Source organism: Colius striatus, chromosome 10 (genome assembly GCF_028858725.1).
Source record: "Colius striatus isolate bColStr4 chromosome 10, bColStr4.1.hap1, whole genome shotgun sequence".
Lineage (NCBI taxonomy): Eukaryota > Metazoa > Chordata > Aves > Coliiformes > Coliidae > Colius > Colius striatus.
The window spans coordinates 23,814,380-23,838,627 of NC_084768.1; the positions used below are offsets into that span (position 1 = coordinate 23,814,380).

The 24,248-nt window shown below is 39.5% G+C and overlaps 3 protein-coding genes across 12 annotated transcripts in view; 2 read left to right on the plus strand and 1 right to left on the minus strand.

The window, feature by feature from the left end:
* FGGY (FGGY carbohydrate kinase domain containing) overlaps positions 1–1,017 on the minus strand; it is a 308,898-nt gene extending 307,881 nt beyond the window's left edge. The window contains exon 1 of one of the 3 annotated variants that reach the window (XM_062003165.1): positions 953–1,017. The gene's annotated coding sequence lies outside the window, so the exon portion shown is untranslated. The remainder of the gene's footprint in view (positions 1–952) is intronic. The other 2 variants (XM_062003169.1, XM_062003170.1) reach the window with 2 other exon arrangements.
* Positions 1,018–1,091: 74 nt separating this feature from the next.
* MYSM1 (Myb like, SWIRM and MPN domains 1) lies at positions 1,092–19,180 on the plus strand. 8 transcript variants are annotated; one of them, XM_062003346.1, is made up of 21 exons: positions 1,104–1,510; positions 2,110–2,247; positions 2,716–2,791; positions 2,995–3,065; positions 4,365–4,442; positions 4,577–4,603; positions 5,111–5,189; positions 5,451–5,549; positions 6,154–6,911; positions 8,112–8,242; positions 8,994–9,097; positions 10,045–10,122; positions 11,228–11,316; positions 11,640–11,694; positions 11,776–11,826; positions 12,479–12,553; positions 12,841–13,029; positions 13,225–13,357; positions 14,923–15,028; positions 15,151–15,208; positions 15,982–19,180. In XM_062003346.1, the coding sequence occupies exons 2-21, from the start codon at positions 2,180–2,182 to the stop codon at positions 16,144–16,146; spliced, it is 2,490 nt and encodes an 829-aa protein (XP_061859330.1). In that variant the 5' UTR covers positions 1,104–1,510; positions 2,110–2,179; the 3' UTR covers positions 16,147–19,180. The 8 variants fall into 8 exon arrangements, with proteins under 8 accessions (XP_061859328.1, XP_061859329.1, XP_061859330.1 ...); XM_062003348.1 differs by having other exon boundaries at positions 2,165–2,247; XM_062003344.1 differs by lacking the exon at positions 2,110–2,247 and having other exon boundaries at positions 1,092–1,194.
* TACSTD2 (tumor associated calcium signal transducer 2) lies at positions 18,957–23,336 on the plus strand. Its single transcript, XM_062004358.1, is given in 3 exon segments — positions 18,957–19,035; positions 22,019–22,481; positions 22,483–23,336. Coding segments are annotated over 3 exon segments (789 nt in total). The 3' UTR covers positions 22,730–23,336.
* The last annotated feature ends 912 nt before the right edge of the window (positions 23,337–24,248 follow it).

The following is a 24,248-nucleotide window of genomic DNA, read 5'->3' on the forward strand; positions in this document are numbered from 1 at the left end:
TTCTATATTGAATATTGACAGATCCTAAGACTACAACAATGACTTTTCTAATTTTTATTACACCATTTGCCTAGATTTTGTGTTTTTCAGTAGAGATATTGAAAACAATAATATTTACTGTTTGTTAATTTCACTTTCAAAACAATTCCAGCACAAAGACTAAATATTTAGAATAAAAGATTGTAACAGTGTTTAATGATTCCAAATATTTGTATTGTCATCTCTGAAACAGTAACATTTTCTTGAGTCAACAGAAGGGTCTCTGTGATCATTTTCTATATAAAGATGATTAACCCTCACGTTTCCTCACACTTCCTTTGAGCATATGATTAGAAGTCTATTGTAAGTCTATTCTATCTATTCTATGATTCTATGATAAGTCCAACCACCATGAAGGGACAAAAGCTTTTCGTGAAACAAAACACAGGTTTAAGAATGTGTGGGAATAAAACCGTGGTTTTTTGAGCCATATTATACCACTTCAACTTGACTGCTGCTGCCGTACATGAATGAAGAGACACGTCCGCACGCTTGGAGACAGACGCCAGCAAACCCGACCTCTGCAGCAAGATGCACCGCAACCGTGTCCCTCCTGGGGCAGTCCACAACAACGGGCCCGGGTTCACCGGGGCAGCTCGCAAACAGCCGCTACCCTAGCAGCCAGCGGCGAGGTCAGGCGAAGCGTCAGGCAGGTGTCCGTGCACCCCACGGCCCTGAGGTGCCGCTCCCACCTCACAGCGAGCGGGGCAGCCCGGGACAGCCGCGGGCACTGGGGTGGACGCGCGGCCTGGGCGGGCCTTAGCCTCCCTCTGCCGCGGCCCACTCTTCCCCCTCAGGCTGGCGCTTCTTCCCTCTCAGCCCCCGCGCCGTCTCATCCCTAACACTCGCCCCTTTCCGCTCGAGCCCTCAGCGCCCGGCTCGCCCTCAGCTGCCCCCTGCGCGCCCCGCCTACCCCAGCGCCATCTCTCCGCCTCCTCCCCGGCCTCTCCTCAGGGCGCAGCTTCACTGAGGGCCGTTGCGCACGCGCTGCTCTCGGGCGCATGCGCGTGCCCGGCCGTAAAGGAGGCACGCGCGCGGCAGTCCCGCCTCATCTCGCGCGATCGGCGGCATTGGTGTCATGGCGGCGGCGGCGGAGGAGCCGGAGGTGGACATCGAAGGGGACCCGGCGGCCGTGCCCGGAGAGGCGGCGCCGGGGTGAGTGAGGGCCGCACTGCGGGCTGGTAACTCTGCCGCTCTGGTGAGCGCGTCCCTTCTCCACCGGCGGGCAGGGTGTGTGTGGCCGCGGCGGCCGGGATTCGCATGAGGGGGCGGCGAGAGGGATGGCTACCTCTTGCTGAGGGGGCTGCCCGGGCAGCGCTGCGCTCACCCGAGACCTCGGACGCCGCCAGTGCTTCCCGCCGCCAGGCGCCTCAGAGGAGAGACCTTGGATTTTCACTGAGAGCCGGGGAGGGCGAGGGAGCGCCAGTGTTGAGCCTCGTGAAAACGAGGCCTGTGAAATCACTGAAGTGAGGTGAGCACAGAACTTCATGGGGTCCGACAGGCAGCGTGCTAGGGACACTTGGTGAAACTGCTGAGAGGCTCCTTTAAAATACAATCACAGAAGGTACTATGTTGCGTAACTGCCAGTGAACTCGCAGACACAATAGTTCAGGAAACTGCTTCGACAAATACGTAGGCAAGCGACCTGTAAACAGATGCTGAAGTGAAAGGTCAACAGTTCTAACACTACAAATGTAGCAGCTGCAGAGGCTGGGAGAGCAGGAGAGGTTTGTACCAGAGACAGTGGCAGGACTCTGTGCTGTCCTGGAGTAGTACCTACCACGGCTGGAGACAAAATACTGGGCAAAAAGGACTAGTGAGCTGACCCATTTCTTGATACGTTTTGAAAGAAGCAGGAATTGTGTTGGTTTCTGGCCGTACATGATGATTTACCCGTACGTGAAAAGAGATGTTTGTAGTGCTGGCACAAAGCAGTTCAGAAGTGAATTTAATAACACTGCAGGGAACCTAAGGCTGATTAGTTTGAATGTTCTGGAAGCAAAGATTTCTTGAAAATGTAATCATATGAATTACTAAAGAGATTTTATGCTGTTTCTTTTTTTAAAATAGAAGAAAGTTGATTAATGATGTTAATCAATGACAGATTTCTAAAAGCACTAAGTAGTTATTTACAGAAAAGATGAAGTGTGATCTGGATGAAGACCCTAAGAGAGGGACCCTGTATGATAGGATTCTATTAAACCTTGTGTAAGTATAAACTCTCCTTGAGAGGAAGACAGGTGTTTTTACCTTATTGGGGGAAACATGTAGAAATATCAAATGGAGATAATGACTTAGTGACATGTTTATGGACAAACAGGGAACTATCATTTTAATATTAAAATTCCAACTTCTTTTGCTTGCGTATATTTATACTTGGTTCCTCCTGCTTTCAGTCTTTCTGGATGAGAATTTTTACTATTTAGGTTTTCACTAGTATCTCATCCAGTCTGCTGTGAGATAGGTGAGGAGTTTCTACAGAGATGATTATAAAAGATGACTTGCTGAGAGCCATTTATGCTACATCTAATGGAATAAGAGAGTCTGCTAAATGTGATTCTAGTTTTAGTATCTAATTCTGTCATCATGCTGCGTCAGAGTTAATATAATGGTGTAGCATTCATTTTGTTTAAACATGATTGCGTTGTTTTGAACACTGGAATTGTTTTTTTTCAGAGATTGTGAAAATACAGCTTCAAGCTTGCTGCAGGATCACTATCTTGATTCATCCTGGAGAACTGGTAATAGTCTCGTAAGTATTTGATGAATGATACTTCTAGCAAGATTATCAGAACTTCTGTTTTCTCCATTCTCTTTCCTCCACGTACATGCTCTTTTCAGTTTTTTAGCCAGTGCTTTTTGCATACTTTTAGAAACCAATACATGTTGATTCTTGATACTCAAATAACAGCATGCCAGAATTCAAATATTGAGACACAGTTGTGTTGTTTGCAGCCGTGGACGTTGGACAGCAGCATTAGTGAAGAAAACAGGGCTGTCATTGAGAAAATGTTGCTGGAAGAAGAGTATCCTTTTGCTGGTTCACTTGTTATGTTTTCCTATAGAACAACAGAGAACTTCCTGTTTCCAAAGGAACTGGATAATTCTTTTCTTGTTAAGGTGACTGAAACACTGTCATCTTGTGGGTAGATTGCAGAAATCAGGGATGACTCCTGAATTAATCATCTTGCTGCCTGCAGCTTCCTCTAGTGCTCCTGATTCTTCAGAAAATTGCTCCAGAGCGTGTCAGATTTAAGCTGGCACTGACACCAAAAATACCGATATTTGTCCCCACTTCAGTGGCTTGTTCAGTGGCACCTCCAGCACTGTGCTGATGCAGCGGTTCCCGTGGCTTCATAATGAACCTGATCAACCAGCTGATGTGACTAAAAATAGCTAGTTGTTTTTGCTGAATTGTTCTTCACTTGGATTGGTTTGCTGTCTGATTTTGTCTGCTACGTTCACACTTCTGCTAGCATGCGGAATGAAAAGAGAAAGGAACAGCTGCTGCTTTTTTAACTTTTTTGTTCTTGGTGTTGGCTTAAGTAGTCTTACCAGTACTAGCTTTGCTGGCGTAAGTTGACCTCACAGACTAGGTAGGTTATAGCACTAGTAATCATGGCTAGTTTGTTTTCATATTTGTAATTATGCTCAGGAATAGAAAACAAGAGAGGAACAACAAAAAAAATCAATTAAACTTTTCCTAATAGAATGAATTATTGAAGCTTAGAGATGATCAGTCTAATAGGTGTCAGTATTATAGGTATCAGCATGGTGACAATTACTTTAGTCTAGTTTCTAAGTCAAAAAGGAAATATCGTAGAATCACGGAATGGTAGGGTTGGAAGGGACCTTTAGAGATCATGCAGTCCAATCTCCCTGCCAAAGCAGGTCCCATCTAGGTCAGGTTACACAGGAATGTGTCCAGGTGGGTTTTGGAGACCTTCTGAGAAGGAGCCTCCACACCCTTCCTGGGCAGCCTGGGCCAGGACTCCTTCACCTCAAGAGTGAAAGAGTTTTTTCTTAAGTTTGAATGGAACTTTTTATATTCCAGCTTCTTTCCATTATCCCTTGTCCTGTCACTAGAAACAGGTTGACTAGTTCTCTGCAAGTAAACTAAGCGTGGGGGTTCAACAGTGATCTGTCACTTTCTTATGCATAAACTAGTAGGAGTGTGTGAAACTTTGTGTATTTTGTTTTTGAAAACTGTGCAGTACTTGCTTCTACAGCTCAATAATGAACTAGTAACATTTATATTATTGTAAGAATTGTTATGTGTACAAATATCTCTGATGCTTTGAAAACTTACTTAGAAACAATTTCAGATATTATTATTCTAATAAATCTCTTTCTGAAAACATATGGCTCAATCAAAAGGAAGCAGAGAAAAGAGCTATGAAAAGGTAAGCTGTGTCATGGGAAAAAATGTCAGTTAGATGAGAAGAAATGAAAAGTCCTTCCAAAATGAGGTGATTTGTTGAGATATGCAATACTATCACAATTACTAATTTTTCTTTTCACTTTTTTTTATTTGCAGCCCACATAAGAAAACTGCAAAAGTCATGTATGTACATTTTAATGATTGAGTTGCATTTTTAAGTGTGTCATATTGATTGTTTTTTTGTTACCAGATGGTATTTAAAAGAAAAAAAGTTCCAGTTCCTTCTATTTGGCTGTAAAGAATGATTTAACAGATATTTCAACGCAAAGAAGTATTGTTATGGATAATAATAAGTACACTATTTTGGATTTTTGTAGCACAGTAGTCCTTATTAGAAACATCCTTGTTAATTCTAATTGGCTTTCTTGCCTAAACTGTTCTGTTTGCTACTTCTGTGTGTTCCTGTACTGTTAGTAACTGATGAGTGTTGTGTTGCCTTGAATCTCCCTTTGTGATGGAGAAGCTGTCACGATTCTCAGTATTTTATTTATCATCTGCATTTGTGTTTACAACGATACTTTTGAGTTTTACAGAAGATGAGAAGCAGTCCTGTCAGCAATTGCCTTCAGTTGCTGTGATCTGAGTAAATGCATTTTTAAGAAAGCACTAACTTGTTTGCTGTTTTCATAGGGTGCGATCCCCTACAAAATCAGTCAGCTACCCATTAAAGTGGACATCAGAAGAGAAAGAACTGTTTGAACAAGGACTGGTAAGGTTTTTTTATATATGTAATGCTTTGAATAGAAGTCATTGTCTTCTATTTATCTGCTTCTGCACTTCTAATGTGTTAAAAATAATTTTCATCTCTTGAGAGTGTAATGGTAGGTCAGGTTAATATTGATGATTCTCCCCAAATTTGCCAGATTTCGTTCATGTGAGGCAGATTACAGTTTGAGATCACAAAATATCTCTCTTGGCACATAAAGAGTCTGGAATGTTTAGGGACCTTCAGTGTGCTTTGTTGTACTAGGTGAAATTTGGCCGCCGGTGGACAAAAATTGCCAAGTTGATTGGAAGTCGCACTGTTCTGCAAGTAAAGAGCTATGCTCGGCAGTATTTTAGGAACAAGGTAAGCAGAGTATCTCTGTCATTAGCAAAAGGACTGTTTGACAAGTATGTTGTTGTATATGTAGCTTGATTTTAATCTGTCTTTTCAGGGTAGACTGCCTTTAAAGTACATACTCTATTTATTCCCGTATTTAAAGAAGTGGAATGTGCTTTGTAAATATAAAGTCAGACCTGATTTCAAATTCCTAGAGTGATGTCAGTATTTTTATTGCTGATATAACTAAATAATGAATATATTATGATTATGGTCTCTTACACCGTTGCATATTAGTCTGAAAGTGCTTGTTTTCTGCTCTACAGAGCCATTTAATCTGTGTTGTGGTTTTAGCTTTAATGTCATTTGAGACTTTGGGGGTATTTAAGAAGAATTAGTATTGTCTAGGTCTTAGAGTTTGGGTTTTTTTTAATGGAAATACATATTAATTTACACTTGGGCTATAAGTATACCTATAACGCTGTGTAAAAGTCAATTGCAATGGATAAAAATGTATTAAAAGGGGAAAAAAAAAGACTTCAGAGGGTCTGCTGTTCAGATAAAATAGTTCTGACTATTTGAGGCAATTTTTCTTGTTTTCCTTCCTAAAATTATTTTGTATGTTCCTAAGGCAAAAAATGGTGATTCTGAAAAAGAAGAGCAAAGTCAGTGTGGGAGCAGTCTTCCCATCGAAGATGGGATGAGGATTGAAGCGTGGTCATCAGGAAACCTGAGAGGCCGTGCAGACCCCAATCTGAATGCAGTGAAAATTGAAAAGCTGTCAGATGATGAAGAAGTAGACATAACTGATGACATGGATGAACTTTCTCCTACCTTCCAGCAAGAAACTGGAAAATCTGAATTACCCGTTATTTCAAAAAATCCAGTTGAAGAAATGAAAGGAATGGAACATAATTTTTCATCTGTTGGACACAGTTCTGCAATTTCTTTACCTAAAGATTCTCAACATGCCAAGCAAGATACAGTGGATGCATTAGTATTTCCAGGTGTTGCAGCAACATGTTCTCAGCACCTGAATGGTGATAAATCTGTGAACGTAGATGACCAGCAATACAATTGTTTTATTGAAAAAGCTGAACAAGGCAGACTAGTAACATCTCATGGTAGTAAACAAGTAACTGATCGAGAGCTTAATGAGGAACAGAGAGATCTCTCTGACAGTGGATTGCTTTTTCCATCTCCCTGCCAAGTGGATGAAGATCATCAAGAAGAAGCAGAGGAGCTTAAGCCACCTGACCAAGAAGTGGAGATTGACAGAAGTATCATTCTGGAGGAAGAAAAGCAAGCTATTCCTGAATTCTTTGAAGGGCGCCAGGCCAAAACCCCAGAGCGTTATTTGAAAATTAGGAATTATATTTTGGACCAATGGTAAGATGCATTCATTTTATTTACTAAAATAAGGGATTAAGATGACTTATGGCCTGCTTTGTGGTAGATAAATGCTACTTAGCAACTTAGTACTAATAGCTTACTTCTGAAAAGTGTAAAGTTAGTTTTATGGTAGCATTATAAAGATTAGCAGTGAGCAGCACTGATTATTAATGCTTCTTTTACATCTTCCCAGGTTTTTTCCTGACATTCTGGAAACTAAGCAATGAAAGTACTTTGAAGCATTATAAAAATTAGTATCCTATATCAGCACAAGCTGCATCCATTTTTATTACATTGTTTTCTTCTATTTTTTGTCATGCTGTATGTCAGAATGCATACGTAGTTTTAATAAGTGGTTCGTCAAAGTAACCAACTAGTTCCATAATGAGATCTGTGTCATTGTAGTATTGTCCTTACAGAAGGGCAGGTAGAAAAAGTAATCTGTGCTAGAGCAAATGTTGACCAAAAAATACTTTAAAATATTAATTAATTTGGAGTAGTTCTTGGTAAACTGGAATATTTTGTATTCTGTCTCCAAAGAATCAGTTTAAGGAACCTTAGTGATTTGTGGTAGCAGACTCAAAATGAAGTTTGTTTTAGTTAACAGTTTTAGTTGGAGTGTTAGTTTTGTTTGTTAGTTTGTATTTAAGTAGAAAGAGTGGCTGAGTTTAACGTAGTTCTCCAGTTGTATTGTGTATTCACAGCTTATCCAAGTTGCAAAGAAACTCTAAAATTCCATACTAGGGAAGAGCTTAAATGATCCAGTATCAGTTTAAAAGTAAAGTAATAAGTGCACAGAGAGTGACAACAGGCTTGGTTATTACACTGAGGAAGCTTATGATTATATGAACTGTTTAGACTAATGCAGACGTTGTTAGATCAGTTTAACAGTATCCTAGTACTTCCGAGTAATTCTTTGCTTCCTGGCACCAGTCATGTTGAAGCTTTTGCTTTAAACACATGGAACACAAGTTTCAGTCTGCATAAGTATGAATGTGTATGAGTAACCCTAAAAAAAATGGTATTGTTTTGTGAAGTTCCTCTTTTTGCTGTGGTTGTCTTGCATAGTGGTGTGTAGAATGTGCATTATGTAGGGATAAACCGCTCTAGTGGCTCGTCTCAACTGCAGCTTAAGTCACAAAATTCCTTTGTCTGCCCGTGACTTTTTTTGCTCTTTGACAATGTACTTTATTTTAGGGAGAGATGCAAGCCCAAATACCTGAATAAGACTTCAGTACGTCCAGGCCTTAAGAACTGTGGTGATGTTAACTGCATTGGACGGATCCACACCTACTTGGAATTAATAGGAGCGATCAACTTTGGCTGTGGTAAAGATACTTTTATTGGAATCAATTCAGAACTTCAATTCTCATAAATATGTGCTAAACACATCTGATTTTGACTGTCAGCTTTTGTATTGAAGTGAATGTTTTCATGTGAAAGCTAAACATCAAGGTTAGTAGATGGGTCTTTAAAAGACAAGTTCACTTGATTGAAGCAGGCATGGCTGTACTTAATCCTTTGTGAGGATAATTGTCTAACTTCTCTTACTCTTAACGTCTTAAATAGCAATTGTTGTTACACTTAAGATCTGTAGAAGAGACTCTTTGGACTATGTTTAGTGTAGTTGTGTTCCACATGTCTTCATCCTCTTCATCATCAGACGTTAGTTTCAAGATTCAAATGTTAAAATTAGATGACACGTTAGAAGTATATATACACTTATAACTGAGCATTGGTTTAGAGTCTCTGGGTGGATTTTGGTCTAAAGCTGGATGACAGTTGCCTAGGAGAAGAGGAACATCCTGCAAATACTGTGTCTGAAGTAAAGGTTATTAAAAACAAATTAACAATAAGGAAGGAGGTTTCTTTTCTCAGAAATGCTGTGGTAGTGGGAGAGGGCTGTGTAATGAGTCAGTAATGCAACAATCAACAGATGCCTTTGTCTTTTGTTGTTGCTTTTTTTTCTTGATGACATTTGCAGTTACCACTTATCTGTGTTACTCTTGACTCTGTACTAGAAATAAGTGGCTTCATACTTTACTGCAGTAGAGTGTCTCTGTCTCCTGTGCTCTGTAGAACAGGCTGTCTATAACCGTCCCCAGCCAGCTGACAAAACGCGCTCCAAAGAAGGCAAAGACACGGTGGAAGCGTACCAGCTGGCCCAGCGCTTGCAGTCCATGGTACGTTTTGTTGAGGGAGATGTGGGCAGCAAAAAACATTCAGTATGGAGAAAGTCTTTAAAATCTTCATTTTAAGCTAGGGCTTTTCAAGAAATTTCTCTTGTTCAGTCTGCAGTTTCATTAGGATGCCCCGTAATGTGGGCGTCAGTTTAAGTACAAGTTCTGCTGTCTGACAGGTCTCTGCCCTAACTTCTGCCATCTTACATATTTGATTTCTCTTCAAGTACTTCACTACGATTGTGTTTCAGTCCCTGCAGCCCTAACTCCTCCTTCTCCATCTCTCCATAATTTATTAGCCTGAATTAGCCAGAAAACAGTGGAGTGTATTGGTAGAGTGTGATGGAGTTGCTTGAATTTTAGCTGTTAGGTGTAGTAGGTATAAGCTACGGCTTACTGAGAACCTAATGCACACAGTTTAGTACAGTAGTAACCCATTTATAACAACATGAATTACCAAGGCTTGCCAGATTTCATTTTCATATTCACATTTAGTGTAACATTTTGTAAGTATTTCACAACAATATAAATCAGTTGTTGAGACAAGAACTAAATCAATCCCACTAAAAAAAAGATATTTAAATATAAAGAACTGTAGCATATGCTAGATGTAAACATACTGGTTTTATAGCTCTTTGTATTGTCTGAGCTGTAATTCAGAGCTGGATAATGCAGTGTTGCTGTCAGAGGTGTTGATGATCCATGGAACATCAGCCAGGTGTTATGCTTTACAGCCCTAAACACTGAAAACTTCTCTGGTGATATTTCATGACAGATTGTGAACTACTTCTAAAGAACTGCAGGGTGTTTGTTATTTCTGGAAATATGCCATCATGTTATTAACGTGGCAGTAACCTTTTGGACAATGTTCTTGTGGCTGATAAAATGAAGGAAATGGAGTTTTTTTTCAGGAACAAGATCCTTGACTCATTTTGATTTGTTTGCTGCAGCGTACAAGAAGACGGCGAGTCCGAGACCCCTGGGGAAACTGGTGTGATGCAAAGGATTTGGAAGGACAGACATTTGAGGTAACCCTTCTGTGTTTTAAATAATTAATTCTTGCTAATTACTAGCAGGTGGTGCTGCATGAAGTATACAAGGGAAACAGTTGTGTAATAGCTACTTAACCTCTCTTTGTGGAAGCAATAATTTGAAAATACAGCTGTTATGTCTTTATGCTGCTGATAAATACAACCATACTTTGGTGTTACACGAGTGTTTGTGTTGGGAGCATGTGTCACCCTAGGCTGTTTTCTGCCTGTACAGCTCTTTGCCTTGTCCTGCAGATTTCTTGACCCTTTGTTTTCAGTTAACTGCCTTACTAACAGTAAGGTGTAGGAGAATAAGACATAAATGTTAATTTTTCAGTCCTGTGTCATTTCTTTGTGCTTAGAATGCAGGTGATTTCAGTTCCTAAGATTAATTCTGCTGTTAGCAATATCCCCAGAAATATTGTGGTTTATGAAGTACTTACAAATTGCGTACAACTTTACATATTTTATAGAAGACTTGGAAAGAAAACATCCACTTGTCTATTCCTCCAGTTCCAAATTATTATACAAAAAATGAAGAACTGTAAACAGTTTTCCGTCTGCTTTTCTTGAACAGAAACCACTTCATTTTGCAACCTTTTGCAATAAGTATCAGTACCAATGACTTCCATAATGTTACAATGCCATTGAGTAACTGTGGTTAGTAATTCCAACACTTTCTGCAAAATACGTATTTGGATGCCAATAAAATTCACAACCACTCATCCCTAAAGAGGCATCCTGGTCAATTCTGACCGTGGATTGGAAGGGCAGATTTTCTCCTTAGTTACCAGACTTGCATTGTACATGGTTTGTGGTACGGGCTGGGCTGCGATTGTACTGAGTTGGATTGACTTGGAGGGTGTCAGAATTCTCTTATCAGGCATCCTGTGGATGCCTGGTTGTCATTACTTTCACGCTGCCTGATTCTGCTGTGGCTGTTGCCCTCTATTTTGAGCAGTCCTGTAGCACAGACAAATTTATGCATCTCAAGAGGATGATGATGCCAAGAATTTATTCTGATCTGGTTTTGGAATCACTGCTGAAAGGTGCACTTAAGATATTAAGACAGATTTATTTATTTTTTAAAAAATCTTTTTAGCATCTGTCTGCTGAAGAACTAGCAAGAAGAAGAGAGGAAGAAAAACTGAAACCTGCAAAGTCTTCTAAAGGTTCAAGACAAGTAAAAAGGTATTATACGATGTACATCGTGTTGAAATGTACGTCTTCTAAAAGTGAAGCAAATGTCTTCCGTAGTGTCGGGGTGGAATGCTGCAAGTCGTTAACATGAATTATGGTCTGAAATCATATGGCTGCATTTCAAATTATTTCTGTTGAAATTCAGGAGCGTGAGTAGTGACGTTTCTGTATTTGGTGGAAGTCATCCTAGAGTGGAATGAGAAAACTCAGTAAAGAAAACAAGGTTATTCCTCTTTTGCCAGGAAGACAGTGGGAAACTTGCGAAGTTTCCTGACTGTCTTGCATCTTTAGAGAAATTTTCTTTCATTTTATAGTTCCTTTGATCCCTTTCAGCTGATACCGTGCTGTTTATTCACTGAAGAAAACCAGGTACGTACCTATAAGTGAATCATCGGTGCTTTATTACCGATGTTACTTTTCTTATACTCATTGTTGTGCTTATCATTTCAGGAACCTTTTCAAGTGAAAGTGTCTTCTGAAGTACTTTTAATAATGGATTTGGTGAGGATTAAGTTCTGTCTTTCAAAAAACTATGATGTATATGTTGTGCTATTTATTTTAATGGGCAACATAAGAACATTGAGAAATGGAGTCCTTCTTTACATTCAGACTTAGGAGTGTGAATCTAGTTTTTTTATATTGTGCTTAGTGTACAACCTTTTACCTTCTAGAAAAATTAAGAAGAGCTTTCCTGCTTACTACTTTCCATCATACTTTAACATCATTTGCTTAAAGCTGCATTCTAAAACAGACTGTCATTTTGAAATCTTACAGATTCATTTTCTATTAGTTTGGGATTGATTTTTGTGTTGATAAAGCAAGATGTGGGGGTTTTTAATAACAACAGATTATACCAAAACTGGTGCAGTATTGCACAGGTGTCAGTTTTTGAAGCTTGCATTGCTTCATGTGTGGAAGCGTTAGACAAATGCAGTGTATACCTGTATAGAATAAGCAAATATTTTTTTTTCCATTAACTTTAAAATGAAACACTGGGTGTTGGAGAATCTTTAGCTGTCACAAGTTTTCCCTGTAAATGTTCTGAGAAGTTACTGACTTGCCACTGAAAAGCAAATGTATTCTGTTCTGTGCAGATCAAAACTAGGGAGAAATGATACAACTTGGACTTTAATGTTGTTTGATCTCATTTTAGCACTCTCATGTGTCTATGGCAGAAGTAATAGGGCTGCTAGGTGGAAGATACTCTGAAGCTGATAAAATTGTAGAAGTAAGTGTTTGTCTTTTTACATTTTCTCTAAAAAGTTTAACAACTTGATGATATATGTAATTTGAATGGATGTTATTTCTGAAGGGCAACTACAATAAAGTTGAAGTTAATTGCTGTAGTCTTGGAATGTTAGAGTTACATTTATGTTAAAGTCTTAGTGTGTCAGCATGAGGAAGGTGTGGTCTATGACTCCTCTTAAAATTGTTATTGACAATTGACAGCTGTAATTGTTATTGAACTGATAAGAGACTTCTTGCATGTAACCATCTGGAGCCTTTTTTGAACAGGTCTGTGCAGCAGAGCCATGCAACAGCCTCAGCACAGGACTACAGTGCGAGATGGATCCGGTGTCCCAAACACAGGCCTCGGAGACGCTGGCAGCCAGAGGATACGGTGTTATCGGGTGGTACCATTCCCACCCAGCCTTTGACCCCAACCCCTCCATACGAGATATTGACACTCAGGCTAAATACCAGGTACTGGCTGCTCTGTACATTAAAAAGAGATAAATAGCAAAAAAGCCCCCAACAACCTTAAATCCTTCCTAGCATTTACAATGATATTACACTGTTTCTGTAATGTATCTTAAAATCAGTTCATTCATAAATTGATTATTGTCAGAATGCTGTTCTGACAAAGGTTGTATTTTTGTGTGGTTTTGTTTTTTTCAGAGTTATTTCTCCAGAGGTGGTGCCATGTTCATTGGGATGATTATAAGTCCTTACAACCGAAATAATCCTCTCCCGTATTCTCAGATTACTTGTCTCGTAATTAGCGATGAGATGAGTTCTGATGGTTCCTACCGTAAGTACTGATATCTTACCCATTATCTTCTTTTCGGATAAAATGTTGTTTGCTCTTGAACTTAAGAAATAGGGGTTTATATGTTTATGTTGGTGACTTGGGTTATACAAACCCAGGAACTTCACTTAAAGAGGAATTCTGCAAGTAGTCAGTGCTGGCACGACAAGAATATATAGATGTAAATAGAACATCGTTCTTCTGTACCAGTATTTCCCACTATCTGTAAAAGAAATGAGAAGAGTTGGGCTGAGGGTCACTATTATTTGCATAGAAAATCCATATCAATAGCTGAGAAACTGCATTGTATTACTTGAACTTTGCTGTGTTACAAGATTCTGAACAGATCCTCAGATCAAGGAGACAGAAGCAGAATAGCAAAGAATTGGCTGCTGTAGCCGCCACAAATCCTTATTTGAGTAACTCAGTGTTCAGAAGGTCAAAGGATCAAACTTGACAGCTGTCCAGGAAAGCAGGAGATCACAACAATGACATGCTGAGCTGGCAGAAATCCCTACCTAAGAGCACAAATTCTTGCTTCAAAATGTCATTGACATGTCATGACAATGGGATGTTTTCCTTTCTTCAGTAGTTAAGAAGATGTCCTGTAATATTTATGGTATTTCAAGTGATGATCAGATCTGCTTACTCCCTGACACTCATTTGAGGAGAAGTCTCGTGGTGACAGTGTATGGTTATTGTTGCTGTCTCTTCACTTTCTTCCTTCCTTCTCCTCTTTAAATCCACACTCTCAAGTTTCCAGTTTCTTGGCAAAGTAACAGAGGCCATGGGAGCTGACAGTCCCTGCTCTGTTTTTTCCTGTGGAAGTCAGTGGGGGTGACCTTCTGCCTGGAGCCTTGTTTCTGGTCCTAGGGGAAGTGACATGGTGGCCAAATCTTGGCAGTAATTTCTCTTAGCCATGCTAGTAGTACCACAATCTCATCTGCAATTCCCAGGTGTCCCACCCTTCAGGTGTGGAGTTAAATATTTAAAAGCTTTATCTGCCCTTAGAAGTTGACCTCTTTTTGGTCACATACACTTTCTGTCTGAGAGGATTTGAGTTACGTTTATCTCTTCAAATCGACTTTTTACAAAATAATGTCTCCTCTAGCTCTTTGGAAAAGTTACACCATGTCAGTAATGCTGCACTAATGATCAAAATCACAGAATCTCAAGGGCTGGAAGGGACCTCAGATCATCCAGTCTCACCCCCCTGCCAGAGCAGGACCACCTAGAGTAGGTCACACAGGAACTCATCCAGGTGGGTTTGAATGTTTCCAGAGGAGATTCCACAACCCCCTTCCAGTGCTCCCTCACCCTCACACTGAAGAAATTCTTCCTTGTATTTCTTTGGGACCTCCTATGTATCAAGTATTTTGTATGAGCCAGAGTATTTCTAGATCTTAATTCTTCTTGGAATGTATTCTGCACTTTTCACATTTGAGATGTGTTCAGGTAGCTTACAGGGAAGGAAGGGATTGCACCTAAAACTAATAATGAAAAAGGACAAAAAAAAACCAAGCTGAGTGTGCTAGAAACATGCAATAATTGTGTTCCTTTGATTACAGGCCTGCCCTACAAATTTGAGGTACAGCAGATGTTGGAGGAACCACAGTGGGAATTAATATTTGAAAAAACGAGATGGATAATTGAAAGATACAGATTCTGCAACAGGTATTTGTCTGCTTCTGTTACAAAAACCAGACAGTTTAGAATTTTTTGCATGTTTGTTACTGCTATTTCAATAGAGATGTGTCTGCTTTCTAAGGCACTACTGTTTGGTTTTCTTTCAACAGCAGCGTCCCCATGGATAAGATTTTTCATAGAGATTCTGACCTGACCTGTTTGCAGAAAGTAAGTTTTCTTCTCTTTTAACTTTTAAGTGTGTTGTTTTTAAAAATACGAGTCAGTTTTATATCACCAGAAATCACGTGAAGTTACATTTTTTTACAAATCAGATGTAAGCTAACCACAAGAAATTACTTCTGTGGTGTGGCTTATTTATTACAAACATGGTGAAAATAAGGATGCTCGTTTTTATGGCTGGGGACCACACTTAGGTGCAGATACCAAGTCTCAACCTCAGTTTGGAGAAGAATGCATGGCAAAGTAATCATCTCTATTCTCAGCACATCGTATCCTTTCAGTATGAGAACTGCATGTGTTTTGAGAGCAGATTTGGACTTCCTACTCCTTTGTTAGATCATTAAAGGAGTGCTGTGCCATGTTTAGCTTTTGTTGTGAACTTCTAAATTAGTACAGCTGTAACATCAACAGCACAAACAAGGTGGAAAATCTGCCCAAAGCAAAAGAAGGCAGCAGAAAACACACGGTGACAACCTACGTCTATTTTTTTTTTCCTCTCAACATGACTTTGCTCGTAAACAGATGAAATCTAAAATGGAGTTGGTAGGATAGTCTGGAATTGAGCTGCTGTGTAATAGGATTTCAATCACCTGTGTGTTCCTGTGTGACTTCTCCTCTCTAAAATTTATAATACAGTTGAGCACTTTCTGCAATGTAAATCTTAAATAAATAAACCCCATTTGGAATACTCACCAGCTAGGAGGGGGAAGGAAACTCAGGCAAAATGTCATTTTTTTTCTAAATCTTTTTCTTTTGACTAGCTTTTGGAGTGCATGAGGAAGACTTTGGGCAAGGTAACAAACTGCTTCATTGCTGAAGAGTTCTTGACTCAGATAGAAAACTTATTCCTTTCTATGTACAAGACTGAGAAAAAGAATAATGCTGAAGAAAATGGGAATGAATGTTCGACTGAATTGCCAACGTGATGGCTGTAACAAAACAAAATGATGGGTTTCTGGTTTCATTTTATCATTTTCTTCCCTTCACCCCCTTATGTCAGCTCTTTAAGAATTATTATCCATTCTAATAGCAACCATTACAGACTCCAGTGTCATCTTATTGTTATGGTTTAAAAAGACTTTGGAAAATTCCCAACATGTGTGACCTGACTACCTGGGGAATGATGAACACCAACATCTTATAAAAACATGAGTGCCACAAAATTACTTGCTTGACCAACAGCCTGCCGTTTGGGAACAGGACTAAGCTGGCATGAGTCCTGTGCTTCGGTCCTCAAGGAGTGTTTGTCCTCTCAAGTCTTTCAGTTTGGGAATTTTCTCTTATTTTTTATTTACATATACCCATGTAACTTGGAATTAATTTGTTCCTTTATGCTTTAGACCTTTTAAGTTTTATTGAATTAATGAAAGAGAAACTTAAAACAACTGAGATGAAAATTTTGTAGCTCACTGATTTGAAACTTTCCTGGTCTTTGGTCTGAACTTTTATTCACATCATCTAACTCGCTGATTACTTTTTTTTCCCCCATTGATTCCCTGTCAAGCAGCTTTTTAGCCTGTTCTTTGCCATCTTGTTTTGATATTCAGGGAGGAAAAGCTGGCAAGTTTTCATGACTTCTCAGTAGTAGTTGTGCTTGTTTCCAGTGGAAATGGTAACTCCTGTCTTCTGACAGATTGCTGTCTTTCTGATCTTCTATTCTATGAGGAGATATTGTGTTGTTTTGCCAGATGGCTGTGATTTGTCCCTTTGTAATTGCCACTGTTTCCTGTGGAAACGAGCTCTCAACTGATGGCAAACTGAGTACCACAAGCAAATAATATTTGCCTTTTTAAAGAAAAAAAACCACAAAATTTTATGTTCAGAGTCTTCTCTATAATGTGCAGTTCAATAAGGAAACCTGTGGTTTTGTATCAGTTCTTCAGGAATAATTTGATACAAGTATACATTGAGATAAATCAGTCATAAACAGATGATCAATCTTCATTGAGACGTGTCTTGATTGCAACCTGGAAATGTTTCATGAGCTATCACTGTGACTCTAGACAAAATGTGCTTCACATTTTGTTTTCTAAACGATGAGGAAACATGACTTGTATACAATTATTGCTATTTACAGAGATTTATCTTGGGCAGTTTCTCAGAAAGGTCTCAAATAGATTTGAAATCAGGAAGCAAGCAAGACCTTGAGTTTTTATCTAGAAGGATGACAATGGACTCAATTCTTATTTTAAAGATAGATCTGTGTGTGTCTATATATAGTTCTACATAACATAAATGGAATTGAAGATTTGATACATTGACATTTTCAACTTCAGCTTTTCATTTGTATAAAGAGTTTGAAAAGCTTCAAAATTGCAGAGTTGCATCCCCAGGAGGGAAGTCCTTTAGTTCACATTGGATTTTTGTCACGCCTCATGTCAGTCATGTTCTTTTACCAAGTGTAACGTGTGGAACTTATCCTGGGAAAATGGAGCCCTTGATACTCAGTGATTCTCCCAGTGTGGATGCAAGAGCTGTGGACTGAAAAATAATGGTGAATGCTCTGTGATTTTGTGTTCAAGATGCACAGCTTGAGATCCCACTGCTATTTAACATGTACAAGCATGGTGTATCCATCCCTATGAGGCATGTTGACTCAGTCTGCATATATTCTAAAATGTCACCCTTGGGACTTCCTAATTAAAAAGACTGCATGGCTTTCTGTACTTCTAGTTGAAACTGCACTCTTGGTGAGAAAGCATTTCTTCCCTATCTAGTTGTGGAGTGGTCTGCAGCCTAAGGTATTCTTTTGCAGTTTAGCATAGATCACTCTCTAGAAAAATCACACAGTGTAAATGTATGTACTAAATGCTGTCATTATGTGCATTTTGAACCTCTCGTGTAACAGCAACATGAAGTAGACAATGGTTGTTGTCCACACAGGGTCTGTGTCCAACTGTTTTAAGGATGGCTGTCAAGTAGTTGGAATCATGTGCTGGCTGCATCTCAGCTCAATGGTTAAAATGAGCTTCAGTAATACAGTTGTATTAATTGGATTTAACAGTCACGTTAAGTAAGAAAAGTTTTGAGTAAAACATACTTTTGAAGCAGTTTGTCTCTTGGGCATAAGAACGTAACTCACTTCTCATAATTTATTTTGACTGTGTGGTTAGTTTGGAAGTTGCATGCTTCTAAGATAAAAATCTATCTTACTAATACTACCAGTTCTGCTACCAAACACATATATAAGGTATGGCATGTTTTTATTGGAAAGCTCTTGGATTTTGGTGGTTTTTCCACCCAGCAGTTCTTTTTCTGCTGGCTTTGCTTTAGTGTGCCCGGTGAGGATTTATATGCTATTTCTGTGTGTATGAGCAGCTTACACAGTAAGGCTTTACCAAGTTCTGCTCAGGAGGTGGGAAATGGTTGAGTACCAAGGAGAATGATATGATTTAAACTGAAAGAGTCAACAGCTTAAACAAAGCTCCAACCCCCTGAGATGTACCTTTTGGCAAATATGGGCATTTGTTGGGCAAGTCAGGTTTTGCTGCCCCTGTTACCAGCAGTGCTTTCCCACAGGGATCTATGCCTCCTGTCCCAGGGGACAAGAATACCTGAGGTATGTTTTGTTTTTTTTTTTTTAAATAAGTAACTCTCCAAGAACAATTCAATTGAGGAAAACAAAGAAACGGGACAAATGAACACCATTGACACTGATATTAAGTACTTTTTTCCTTTGGCTTGCTGCTTCGATGTTCCTGACTGACAGTACACAAAATCTGCTAGTAGAGACCGGATGTGCAGTACCGTGGAAGGGCTCTATGTTTGTCATCGTCTCATCCGCGGCTCTGGGATTGACTCTCAAGTCAGCAGCAGTAACTGATTCAATGACGTTCAGTACCACGAGAGGGAGCTTTGTCACAGCGGATACAAAAAAGATCTGCACTTTCGAGCAAAACTGTTCCTACTACTGCGTGTAAACTTCTGGCTAGTGATTAAATTTCATGGGCATTAGCTGTGTACCTTGGTACAGATTTCTTTCTTTCATTTGTTTGTAGAAACTGGCGGTAGATTAATATTTTCCACACTGTTTTCACAGAGAATCCTGACTGTAGGATCACTGAAGTAGCATAACACATTTGTTTTCATGGGTGACGCCAGTGTGTTCTGAAGGTGAACATCAGATTACCTTTCAACCAACTATATCCATTGCCCAAATCTGATTCAGGTATGCTGGTTCCAGCTCTGTTTCTGCCAGCAGCAGGAGCCAGGTGAACTCCCCTGCACAGAGCAAGGAGGACATGGCTGTGGTGGTAGAAAGCACCTGGGAAGGTGTGGAGGGGCTGAGCAAGGGGAAGGAAACGGGCTGTGCTGTGTTGCAAACCCCACTGCAGAGACCAGGGGTGTTGGGAAGGGTGTGGGGTGACCTCATGAAGCCCCAGAGCACTGGTGCAGGGGAAGCAGCTGGTTAACATCCCACTGAATACTGTAATCATATTTCATACTGAACAAAGTATTTAACAGCCTAGATAAAAGTGTTTGGATTGTTTAATTGGAAGTGTCTTGCTGTTTTATATAGACCTAGTGCCCTGGTTTTACCAGATTTAGAATTGTGCCAAGAAATTGTTTCCATGGAAGCAGAGATTACTAAAGAAATAATGCACTCTGCATTTCCTACAGGATTATTCCTTTCACAGCCTTCTACTCTAAATAATTAACTGTTGCAATGCCGTTACAATTTAGCACAGATTAAAGGAAATAATCCTTTCTTTAGTGTCATAGAGGTATTACATATTGATATTTTTATATGTAAGTATGTCTGTAGATATTTGGAGAGACTTTTATCTTTAAAGTAAGCCTATTCTCCCTTTATGTACAGAAGGAAGAATCCACCACTACAAAAAAGTTAATGAAAAACCACAATTTTATTTTGGCAATTTACACAGCTCTGTCATGGAAACTTCAAATAATTCTTTCCTTGCCTCTCTCACTGTTTTACACTTTTTCCTCAGCAATAGGTATATTATAAAACTATTATTGTGCTTCTGGTCACCTTTGAGGTAAGTCAGGTTTTTAATTCAGGTAACAGTAATAAGAATCTGAGGAAAATAGACCATCTCAAATGTGTTGTTTTTCATCCGTATATTACTTTTGACAACTCTCTTTTTCCCTACTTCTCTGTGTCTATAAGAAGTGGGAACACTTCAATGATAACATGAGGATGACTAAGTATGAACATCTGTAAACATCAGTCAAGTGAAGAATTACTAGTAAAAACTCCTGTTCCTGCCCATCCATATAGTGCTTCCTTAGTAGAGAGCAGTGCAGCTCTCTGCCCGATAGCAGAGAGTTTTTGCTGAAGCCTGCTGTGAGCTGCAAGTTTACAGTAGTTAAGGCTCTGGCCTCCAGAGAGAAGGAAAACAAAACCTGCTCCCTCTAAAGTTCATAACGTGAAATAAAGATAAAATACGAGTATGCGGGTAACAGTTAAATGGATTTTGACTGAAGGATGAATGTGAAATATTTTTAAAGGTAAATTAATGACTCAGAAATTAAAAATGCAAAAAGTTACTAAACTAATCATCAAAATGACAACTTGAAATACCTAGTGATTTTAATAACAATTTTGCTGGAGATTTCAATTACTTTGTAAGAAAGGTAACTAGTGTTACTTTTCTCCTTCCTTCAGCTAAAAGGAGAGGTGTTATCACATACCATAAAGGAGGCAGAACTCATTTGAAGAACTCACCTTTGTTCCTTCAAGTAGCCTGTGGTTCTCTGGGTCATTTAGAAACAGATCTAGCTGCAAAGTTCAACTCCAGATTGTGCCCTTCTCTTGTGGTAGAGAGTATTTACACATGGAGTTCTAACTTTCAAACTATACTATGCTACAAGTACTCACTGGCAGCCAGGATCACTTCCTGCCATCCACACAGCTGTAGGCCATCGCTCCTTCATGGCATTGGTGTGAAGCAGGGCAGGGAAAAGGAGCTGACAGCAAGGAGAATGGTGTATCCACTGTTCTGTGGTCCTTACTGGTCCCAAAAGAATAATTTATAAAGTACCTATTATGACAAATCTGATATGTGGCACTTGCTTAATGCAAACTGGAAAATAACTTTTAGCTGCTTGATAAAACACATGGTAACTCATGCTTTGGAGGTCATGAGGACACTTGGGAGCTACTGGAGTGTACTGTGAAAGGCATTACCTAAAGCCCTGATTGAAAATGTCTTCAGAAGCTAACAACTTTGTAAAGGGTAATGCAAGCATGAAAATCCTCATTCCCAGTACTGCCTTGGGATCAGTGGGTGCCAAAGGAGTTTGGGGAAGGGAGCTTTCTGTGCTGGGAGACTGCACCTCTCAGCTCTGTAGGGACAGCACCCATCAAACTGCTGAACATTTGTTTCTTTTGAACTGGCAGCTGCTCCAGGCAGCATGCATAAATCTCAAAAAGGCTTTATTTTATAAATATATGAAAGTAGGAGATACATAACTGATCAGAATCTTTACAGTGGAATGATGCAGAAGCTACATGATGTAAAATGGGAAAAACCGTGCTGGAGGTGGAGAAGTAGAATTTCTTCCAATGGAAATGAGAGAAATTCCTGAAATATGCATTTATGAAGCCACGCTTCAGGTTGCCTTTTGTCTCTTCCCTGTTGTCTCCTCATCAGGTAAGAAAAATAGCAGGCATCGGTGCCACTCCCTGACAAGTAACAGATGAAGGTGCAGCTCGTTGGTTTATGTAGCATTTCAGTATGAGATGGCAGTTGTTTCAGAAGGAGGAACTGTTTGCTGGGTCTGATTTAAATCTTGATGAAGGGAGCCGCACATCAAGTGTGTATAAATAAGTAGTTTCAGACACTACCAGCTCTCACTTGGGACTTTGTGCCTTTCCCTTGAAATGTGGAGCCAGGGCTTGGGGCTTTGCTGAGGACAAACCTGGGAGCTGCATCTGTACGGTGGTGGGGTCAAATCACATGGTAGACTGTTCAACACTGACTCTGAAATGCTTGCTGGTGAAGGCAGAAATGGCCTCCCTGAAGGAGAAGTGCTTCTTGGGCTGTCCTCGGGGCCTCTTGGATAATGATGGCACTTACTGTCCCAGCTGTGAGGACAGTGGTATCTTCAAAGCCAGGCAGTGCAATCAAACGGATATTTGCTGGTGTGTGACCACTGCTGGAATAAGAACAGAAATCCAAATCTGCCTGAACCAGAATAAGAAATCTAGCTGTGAGGTAGCTATAGCTGATGTAGCCTATTACTTTGAAAATGATATAAAAGGTGACTCTGTATTTCATTCTAAAAGTACATTAACTGTCCATCAACAGAGATGCTCTGTAGATTGAAACATTACAGATTTACTATGTTGATGAACAGCCACTGGAGTTTTGCATGAGACAGCTGGTTGCTGGCATCAGTGCTGTGGTGATAGTGGTGATGCTGAATGCTGGCTTTGGTAATACTCTGCTGGTTGTTCTGAGGTGGCTGCAGACAAAGAAATATGAGAAAGTTGAGATTAATGAAATGAGTGAAATAAACCCAGCAAGCTTTCAGCTATCCTGAACTCAAAAAATGCAACAGGAAGAAAATATTTTAAAAAAGCACAAAATACAAATAGCAAACAGACTAAATATGTGGATGGATTGGTGTTTCTTTGCTGCACGAATCTGTACAGTGATGGTTCTAAATTATTCTAGTTGAATAAGAATGACTATTGGTTTTAGGGATAAACTAATTTAGGAGTCAGTTACCTAAGTATTTTAAATAAGTCTCAATGTAGAGGCTAAGAAAACTGCTACAGGGGTCTATTTAGCATAAGGTAGAACACTTTGGAAGTACTGCAGGCCTGGTTTGGCTTTTGTTAAATATTCTCTGAGTGGGTCTTGGTTGTATCTACTTACTGAAATTCAATTGCCTTGGCATTATTGGGTTATATAGCTGCTTTGCTGTTGGTAAAGACTCGTTAAAAAATGGTTGGAGGGGGGAGATTGTTTAAAGTTGATGGAACTTTTTTTATCAACAAATAATTTAATAAATATTACTAAATAACAAAAGAAGGTTGTGATATGTTACAGCACCAGAGGCTTTTATCCAGAGTAATTTGTTAGGAAACATTTCTGCGGTCACTTCCAGGTGCAGAAATCCCCAGCTTCCCATTTTGTATTCAGGCAGCACATCAAGCTATTCCCACTTGCGCTGTTTAACAAGGGGCTGACACTCCTAGTCAGCAAAGCTCCCTTGATCCCAGTGCAAGTGTATGTTAACCTTGGTGTTCTGCCCAAATTCAAACTCTGGTAATAGCTTTCTGTCTGCCTAAATTCCCTTTGCAATTTTAATGGGAGGAGATATTTTTCAGTGTTGTACAGCTTCACAATACGACACAATGCTTCAGGACAAGCTGAAAAAGAGCTTTATTCTAGTAGAGCTGCAGGAGGGATTTAAAAGCAGAGTGTAATTACTGAAACTGGAATTTGGCCAAGACATTAGAACTGGACTTCTGTGCTACCTCCTCATCTGCTGCATTTCTTGTTTAGGAGGTCATATCCACCAGGAAGGACATTTTAAAGTAAATAATGTTACTTGTTAAATGTTGAGATATTGTCAGTTGCACTCTCTGTACTGTGTATGGATGGCTGAAGTTGCATCAATCTCATCTGTTTATGTTCAAAATTAGACCACCACACCTGTAGTAGGGTCAGCTCTTTAATTCTGTTAATTATTTTCAATGCTACTAGTTTGTCATTCTAATAACAGTCAGAAATGACCCACTTCTAGGGCGAACTACTAAATATGCATCTCTGATTCTACTGAATAAATGGGATACTGGGCAAAAAGGAAAGATGATTTGATTCTGTTTCTGCCTTTGTTTATATAGAAAAGACTTTCTGTTGAGGGCTGGAGAGATGGTTTGTTTAATATTTTTTAGCTCAACATACACCATTTCTATTTAACCTCATTCTTGTTCATTTACCTGCTGGAAAAATTTGGGCTTTTGGTACATGGAATTAGGTGGGTGCACCTCATTTCCCCAAAATTAGATTTTTAAGCAATTGCATCAGCAATATTAATATATTAAAGAAAA

Coding starts and splice junctions, on each gene's coding strand:
- MYSM1 (XM_062003344.1), top strand. CDS start 1,118: ATGGCGGCGGCGGCGGAGGAGCCGGAGGTGGACATCGAAGGGGACCCG. Junction 4,443..4,576: donor GAGAAAAGAGCTATGAAAAG/GTAAGCTGTGTC, acceptor TTTTATTTGCAG/CCCACATAAGAAAACTGCAA. Junction 4,604..5,110: donor AAGAAAACTGCAAAAGTCAT/GTATGTACATTT, acceptor CTGTTTTCATAG/GGTGCGATCCCCTACAAAAT.